The 8590-nt window shown below is 39.8% G+C and overlaps 1 protein-coding gene across 1 annotated transcript; it reads left to right on the forward strand.

Annotated features, from left to right (window-relative positions):
* The first annotated feature begins 863 nt into the window (after positions 1-863).
* Positions 864-1899, forward strand: LOC100590534 (olfactory receptor 2T2). The gene has a single exon (XM_003267363.2). It carries the CDS (start codon positions 885-887, stop codon positions 1848-1850), a length of 966 nt encoding a protein of 321 aa, XP_003267411.1. The 5' UTR covers positions 864-884; the 3' UTR covers positions 1851-1899.
* The last annotated feature ends 6691 nt before the right edge of the window (positions 1900-8590 follow it).

An 8590-nucleotide genomic window follows, 5' to 3' on the forward strand; every position in this document is an offset into this window, starting at 1 on the left:
AAACTCTAACATTTTGGCTAAACAATTTTAAGAAGATTACATCATGATTGAATTATATGATGCAGTAATTGGTCATAAAATTTTAGCAGAATTCATTGTGTCAACCAGAAAGACCACCACGATAATGAAACTAAAGCCCTGCTCTGAAGCAGTTTGTGGTGGTCGTCCTGCCAGATTTGATCTCCAAATTATTCTGAGAACAAATAGACACAAGTTCTCAGCAATCCATGCCTAAAACATGAACTCTTTTTACAGGACAAAAGTCTAACCACAAGACAGTGTGGCTCCTGACCCCAAATGAGGTCATCTGTACTGCTTTTGATGTTCAGACTTTCATAAAGCTGTTTAGTAACAGCAGCCAAAAAAGTCAGTTATCTAGATATTTTCTATCAATCTTAAGTCACAAATAGATGTCTGTATGACTTTAGTACAATCATCTCAGTGGAGATGCAGAGAGCAATTTAAATTCAAACCATGTATTGCAAGGCGAAATGGGAAATAAGGCACAGAACCACCCTCAGAAAACTTTTAGATTGAAAGTGATAAGATTATAAAATGTACAAAGTAAAAATCAGATTCTAAACCAGGTACTGTATGAATTATTACATTTACATCTCACATCCAGCCTGTCTGTATAGAACTATGAGGACCTTTCACAGATGATGCAATTGAGTTATTTGAGAGAGAATTTTCTGTCCAATGTCATACAGATCATTAATACTGAAACCCAGCATTTCAAATGATCCTGAAGTAGGTGATCTTTTCTTGATCTCACTCTGCTTCTGACATGCTATTCCTGGTGGGCTCTTCCTACTTATCAGGTCGTTAAATAAGCTGCCAGATTTCTGCCTTTACAGCCCAAGGAGCTGTCATGGACCACGGGCATGGAGGGTCTTCTCCAGAACTCCACTAACTTCGTCCTCACAGGCCTCATCACCCGTCCTGCCTTCCCCGGGCTTCTCTTTGCAATAGTCTTCTCCATCTTTGTGGTGGCTGTAACAGCCAATGTGGTCATGATTCTGCTCATCCACACGGACTCCCGCCTCCACACACCCATGTACTTCTTGCTCAGCCAGCTCTCCATCATGGATACCATCTACATCTGTATCACTGTCCCCAAGATGCTCCAGGACCTCCTGTCCAAGGACAAGACCATTTCCTTCCTGGGCTGTGCAGTTCAGATCTTCCTCTACCTGACCCTGATTGGAGGGGAATTCTTCCTGCTGGGTCTCATGGCCTATGACCGGTACGTGGCTGTGTGCAACCCTCTACGGTACCCTCTCCTCATGAACCGCAGGGTTTGCTTATTCATGGTGGTCGGCTCCTGGGTTGGTGGTTCCTTGGATGGGTTCATGCTGACTCCTGTCACCATGAGTTTCCCCTTCTGTAGATCCCGAGAGATCAATCACTTTTTCTGTGAGATCCCAGCCGTGCTGAAGTTGTGCATAGACACGTCGCTCTACGAGACCCTGATGTATGCCTGCTGCGTGCTGATGCTGCTCATCCCTCTATCCGTCATCTCTGTGTCCTACACACACATCCTCCTGACTGTCCACCGGATGAACTCAGCTGAGGGCCGGCGCAAAGCCTTTGCTACATGTTCCTCCCACTTTATGGTGGCGACCATTTTCTACGGGGCAGCCTTCTACACCAACGTGCTGCCCCACTCCTACCACACTCCAGAGAAGGATAAAGTGGTGTCTGCCTTCTACACCATCCTCACCCCCATGCTCAACCCACTCATCTACAGCTTGAGGAATAGAGATGTGGCTGCAGCTCTGAGGAAAGTGCTAGGGAGATGTGGCTCCTCCCAGGGCATCAGGCTGGAGACTGTGATCAGGAAGGACTAGCGGGGACTCCCCGAGCATCAGGGTGGAGACTGATCGGGAAGGACTAGCGGGGACTCGTGCAAACATCCGAGATGCTGCGGCCAGTAACGCAGCTATTACAGAAAATATGGTATTGGTTCTGAAGAATGTTCAGTGTCAGTTTTAGCAATTCAAAATTAACAGGTAAAATCATCCCGTTGCAAGGGTTACTTAGGAACAGTAGCAAAGTTGGCGAGCATCTCTGGCATTAGTCAACTTGTTCAACTGGATTCACAAACATTTCCAGAGGGCATTCTCAGTCAAGTAGCCCTAGAAACCGTTCATGGCAAGCCAAGCAGCCTTTGGAAGTGCCCGTGTTAACATGTGATCATGAGTGCTGCCAGTCTGTATGGCTAACGTGTGATCATGAGTCCTGTCTGTATTGCTAACGTGTGATCATGAGTCCAGTCTGTATTGCTAACGTGTGATCATGAGTCCTGTCTGTATTGCTAACGTGTGATCATGAGTTGCTCCTGTCTGTATTGCTGACCAACTTCTAAATGGAAATTGGAAGGAGAATTTGCCACCTCCTTGATGATTTAATTTCAAACATCCAATACAAGTAAAATATTTTCTAGTGGTAAACGTGTAGCAATTTTATTTAGAAAACATTTAGGAAGGCGATACTATTTTTGGTTCCGTGTTCTTAGTTACATTTTATGAATGTTATCACTTACCTCTGAAGTTAAATACTTGCCCTGCCTTTATTCACATGGAGTCCATTCCTGGAAATATTGATTGATTCATTGAAAACGGCCATTTATGCTTAAATGGTAATAGACAAATGTAGAATGAATAAACCAAGACATTTTATTAACTAACTTAGTTCCCTTGGAATAAGTTGCTCAATTTTCTTAATATCTTCATTGATACGCTAAAGACAAGTATTTTTGTAATTAGTTGGAGTTAGGTGTGGTGCTTTGACAGATGTGTAACTTTGGTGGAATACTAAGCAAAGACTACACTGACCCCACCATTCATGTAACTTTAGCTTCTCCTGTGTGTAAGGTCCTGAAATATGAGACAAAAAATATTGACGGACCTGGTGTTTCTTTATTGATACAAGGCTTAGAAAACATTAGAGCAGTTACACAGTTGACAAAGACTAAGCAAAGGTTACTCAGCCTTTATGTTCTAGTGTCAACACAGAGATAGAAGGAAAAGTGTTTCCTCCATTGTTGCTGATGTAGATAAAGAATATTCCCTTCAATATGCTAATCCCTAGGTGGTTTTTTATTTAGAAGGTTCCTAATTTGATCTTTACCCTGAAATCAAACACATGGAAAAGAGATGGAAGAATGTCCTGGAGGGATTAAGTGAAGAAACAGACCAGGATTCATTTATGAAATATCCTCAGTGTTATTTCAATTCAGCTCCATTCACATTTAATTCCTTTGTGTCTCTGCACTAATGCCCTCCCTCTTCTCCATTCTCCTGCCTTAGCTAGCACCCCTCTCGATCTTTCTTCCCTCTACAAAACTTCAATTCACATTGTATTTGTGCTCTATCCTGGGACATCTGTTTTCTTTACGTCTGTTTTCTTTCCCATTTCCTCAGTTGCTATAGATTAAAAAATTAAGACATTTGTTCTTATATTTCCAAGATTAATTCATCGCACATTTAGCTAGAATATTTAACTCTAACGTTGACAGACATCTCAAAAGTATACCTGAAGCAATAAGTGAAATGCATTTTGACAAGTTTCTAGGGATATCACGGACATTAGTGATCGGGGCATGGAAGGAGGTGACTTATTCGATGTTTGAGTCTATTCAAATTTCGTGGTGGTTACATCAACGTGTTCTTTTCCTGGTGATTTATCCATCTTTCCACTGTTGACGTGTGCACTTTTCTGTTGTGGGATCTAATTTAATACAACTTAAATTTAATCTCATTTTACACATGGTGGGTACCCACTCCCTTCACATAAAACTAGTCCCACTGTAAAAGGGAGTGACCAAGGATTTTTCCCCAGTCATCTCACCAAATTCTTACATAAGGTAATTTGTGGTCACCAGATTTGCTTCTTTATTAAAATATATAATATAAATTTTAATATTTAGTAATATACATAATTTAGTAACTTAAAGTTAATATCAGTTGTATTACCTGAAACATGGCGTGCACTAATCCAGGTAATGAGGAAAACATAGAAGACGGTCCCTAGTCTTGAAAACATTTAACTCCATTATCTGATTTTCACAAAATCTTGAAGTATTTAGAGAAAAGAGCCCCATGGGAGATGAAGAAGCTGATATTCACAGCAAATCATTGCCCCATTCAAGCAAGAGGCAGATGGGGCTTCAGAACCACGTCCTTCTAACCTCTGGTGTTTTGTGCCAAGCCATGATACTAACTGATAAACAATTTACAAACGAGAGAAGCAGCCGGTCATGGTGGCTCACACCTGTAATCTCAGCACTTTGGGAGGCCGAGGCAGGTGGATCACCTGAGGCCAGGAGTTCGAGACCAGCCTGGCCAACATGGCGAAACCCTATCTCTACTAAAAATACAAAAAATTAACTGGGCGTGGTGGCACATGCCTGCAATCCCAGCTACTTGGTAGGCTGAGGCAGGAGAATCGCTTGAACTCAGAGTGGATGTTACAGGGAGCCAAGATTGTGCCACTGCGCTCCAGCCTTGGCAACAGAGCAAGACTGTCTCAAAAAAAACAAAGGGGCGGAGACGCACATGGTACAATGTGCAGCTGCCAGCTTGTTAACCCTAATAATGACCTGGGGACAAAGGTCCCTTCAGAGCCACATGCTTGATAAAAGCCATGTTCATTTGCTGTTGGATGCCAGTTAGGCTGGTCTAGCAAGGGCCTGATGACCCATGTTGAGGGGTAATCAAATTGCCTGTGGGGCCTTTCTGCAGGTAAGGGATACGGATGTAAAATTAACGGAACCCTTGCTTCTACAGACTTGTTTTATACAATAAATATCTATATGCAATATAAAATTGTAATAGAAAGTATAAAGTCTTATTAAATACCTTATTAACTGCTTTATTCAATGCTCAGGAAGATATCGGGCAAAAAGGAATGATCAGAGAAACTGAAGATAATTAGATAATTATTTAGCATAAAGAAAAGAATGCAGACCTCTGTATCCACAAAAATTAAAAATTGAAAAAATGAAAGTGACAGAACATCCGTGTCAAGTTAGACAACTGCCTTTAAATGAAGTTCTGCTAAGAATTCTGACAATTACATGAAAACAAAATGACTGAAATGTGAGGTCCTGACTCGACAAAGAAGTTCCATACATAAAACAATTGTATTCATAATCTTATGGCATCGATGGGTTATTTAGTTAAAACAATAGGCTGGTTCATACACAAATGATTAAAAACCAGATGCATTTTTAAGCCTTTTTTTCAGTTGGGATTGTATTGAGGATGGATTTCTTAAACCTGGGTGACTCCCGTGACCGTGTCACACACTTAGCAGCATTTCACTGTGCGCTTCCTTCTAAATCCCAGGGAATAAAGGCCAAGAAAATAGTTTGTTTTGACTACATGCCTTTGGTTTATACAACTAGCTAAGAATATAAAATGGTAAATACCTGTAGCTTCAACTCTGGTTGTTTCACACTGTGTTTTTTATGAGCACTTCAAGCTCATTTGGTTTTATTAAATCATCACATACCTAAAAACAAGAATTTTTATCTTTTGTGATGCATCCCATGCACCTAAAAATTTTCCTAGTATAGAATTTGCCCTTAATATTATTGTAATAAATGAAAACTACATTTTAGAAGGCTTAGTACCCCAAAGTACAAATTATAATTTTTATAAATCTTTAAAAATGTCCTTGGCATCTCAGGTTTGAAGAGACGATGTGGGAACTGAAGATTAACAAAGTTAGACAACTTTTATAGGTTCACATAGAACTGCATGTCAAGAGTGATGCTAGAAGCAAAAAAAAAAAACCAAAAAACTGTACTTACATTATTTGCAGCTTCACTGATAAGTGATTTCTATCAACTTTTAAAATTGGAGCTTATGTAAAAAAGTCACTGGATTTGCTAGATTCTTCATATATTCTTTCTTTGAAGCAAACAGGAGGTAAGTCCCATTAGGGGCATTTCTCAAGGGTGGAAGCAGAAAACTCTTTCATGACTGAAAACTTAAATGCAAAGTTTAGGATGACATATGTCAGTTGATGTTATCAAAATTGTTACTTCCTTGGATTTCCAAAGTGTTTAATTGAAATGACCAGTGATGTTAATGAAATATTCTATAAACTTGGAACAATTAAAATCAGAAAACATGTTCGAACATAGTTAAAACCATATCTTTGGGCCTCAGCTTCTGAATAGCTGAAGGTTTAATGAAGAGAACTGCTTTTGTGTCTCCCTGTATAAACTGGGGAAACTACTTCAAAGGGAGAAAGGATAATATATAATCTTGGCCCAAGGCAGGGATGCTTGCAAATAATGGCTTTGTGTAATTTGAAAGACTGTAAAAATCTTTACCTTTTTTATTTCTAAGAACAAGATTACACATGCTGTGTATGTATTAAGGGATTTCAGTTCAAAGATAGAGAATACAGTTGTAAGGAGATGATTATATACATATACATATATGCTGAAAATATGCCATCTTTTCACTTGAATACAGTGAACCTGCTATAGGATGAAGATGAATATAGATCACCTCACATTCCAGTGGTCACTTAGAATTCTATTATGTACTAAAACCTAAATTAGTACGTGTCCAGTTAGCAGATGCTTTTAGGTTACTTGCACTTTCTTATTGCAAATAACACCAGAATGGAATTTTTTAAATAAATTGCTCACTCTGATTATTTCCATACTACACTTCCCTAGGAGCAGGAGCTTGTACATATTTTTCAAACTCCTGGCATTGACTTGGTGCATGCTCTCATACCAGAAAACAAGACAGAAAACCCATTGTAATTCTCACCAACAGTTTGAGATTCCTCCTCTTATCCCCAATGTTGATACAACCCAGCTCTCACGTAGAAGTTCAAGTTGAATAAGATTGACTGAAACTCTATTTCTGCACTGTGGCCCTTCTGCATTCCTTATCCCATTGAGGAAGCTTCGTGGGCTCACGCTCTAGGTAGGAATAAAATTAAGTTCAAGCCCTCTGCCTCTGGCAGTCCAAGGCCCAGCTGAGTAGATCCGCATTTCATTGCATTTCATCGCCTTGCAAGAGTAAGAAGAATGTGACCCTAACTGTGCAGTGATAGACACGTATTAAGAGGGAGTGATGAGTTGTTTTTATGACTCCACCTAAGAGAGGCCTGAAAAGACCACTTGATTGGCAAGAGGCCAAAAACACCTTTACTTTTCCGAAGATGTTTAGTTCAATAAGTCTAGATAATCTGATCTGGCTCAAGTCGTGAATAATCATATCAAAAATGGTCCCGCGACTGTCCTCGATCCACAGTAGGAAGACTCTGCTGTAACTTAGTTCCCCCACCTTTAGGGAACTTCTAAGAAAGTGGTCTAGTGTGTTACAACAAAAGTAAACATCACCATAAGAATATGAAGTCTGACTACAGAGTTGGCCCTTTAAATTGTCTTTAAAAAAATCTCTCTCCTGTCCATTAGGGGTCTTCAGTACCTAGGAAAATATAGTACACGAGGACAATTATGTTGAAAAAAATAATTTAACTGATTGTTTCATAAATCATTGATAGGATCACTCTAGTACCATTTCAATGGATTCCACAAGGATTTAAATTCAGTTCACACTTCTGTAATTTTTTTGAAATGAATTTTATTCTTCATGTAACTGTAAGATTCTCAAGGGTCATTCTGTTTGTCTTAGTGTACATGTGATAATATGATTTTGTAAAGATCAATGTAATCGAGATATCCATTACCTTAAATACATATTTGTCTTTTCTTTATGCTAGTAACATTAGAATTATTCTCTCAAGTGAACTCTGCCACATTAGAGATCTTCAAATCTCAAATCCCCAACAGAGAATAGTACGTACAGGGCTGCATGTTAACAGCGGTGACGCTGTGCAGGACTGGAAACATGCCTATTGAATGGGGCGTTAGGTCTGCTGGGAGATGAGTCATTGCCCTCTGCAATCTCACAACCGTGACATGTGTGAGTGGCATTTGTAAGACCTTTCTTGGGGTACATTTGATGAGATTTTTTTCATGTACCTCAAGATAAAGCCAGACAGCTGCAGGCAGGTGTTGTAATAACTGAGAATTGCCCAGGAGTTGGAGAATTTTGAGTTTCTGGAAAATCAACTTCATGTTGTCACTTTAGAAATAGAACAGAAACATGGGGCTTTGTGAATAAAATGTTCCCTAATAGTTATCCTAACCCTTCATTTCTTCAGTGATTTACTTCACTCCCCTTTATCCATTCGGTCAATGAATCATCCTTTTTTCCAACTAGTATTTACTTAACCCTACTATGGGCTAGATACTTTCTGGATACAAGAAATGCAGCTTGGACAGGACAGATATGATTATAAAACCCCATTGTTGGTGTAGCATGCGGCAATTGTATCACGCAGTTACCATAACCTCCAGCAGCATGATGAACATAGATGCAATATAGGAGCTGTTCTCTGACAGGGAAATGCAGCCACGGTTTTCTGCTTCATGATGTGCATGTTGGTCTGCCTGTTCTTTAGCCTCCAGCCTGGAAGCTTCATCCTGACACTACCCTCAGAAATGTCGCCTCCACTGCAGACCTTTCTCATCTCGAACGTGTTCTCTTGC

Source organism: Nomascus leucogenys, chromosome 5, assembly GCF_006542625.1.
Source record: "Nomascus leucogenys isolate Asia chromosome 5, Asia_NLE_v1, whole genome shotgun sequence".
Taxonomy (NCBI): Eukaryota; Metazoa; Chordata; class Mammalia; order Primates; family Hylobatidae; genus Nomascus; species Nomascus leucogenys.

Bases quoted from the DNA above. Each gene is read 5' to 3' on its own strand.
- LOC100590534 (XM_003267363.2), top strand. From the start codon at position 885: ATGGAGGGTCTTCTCCAGAACTCCACTAACTTCGTCCTCACAGGCCTC.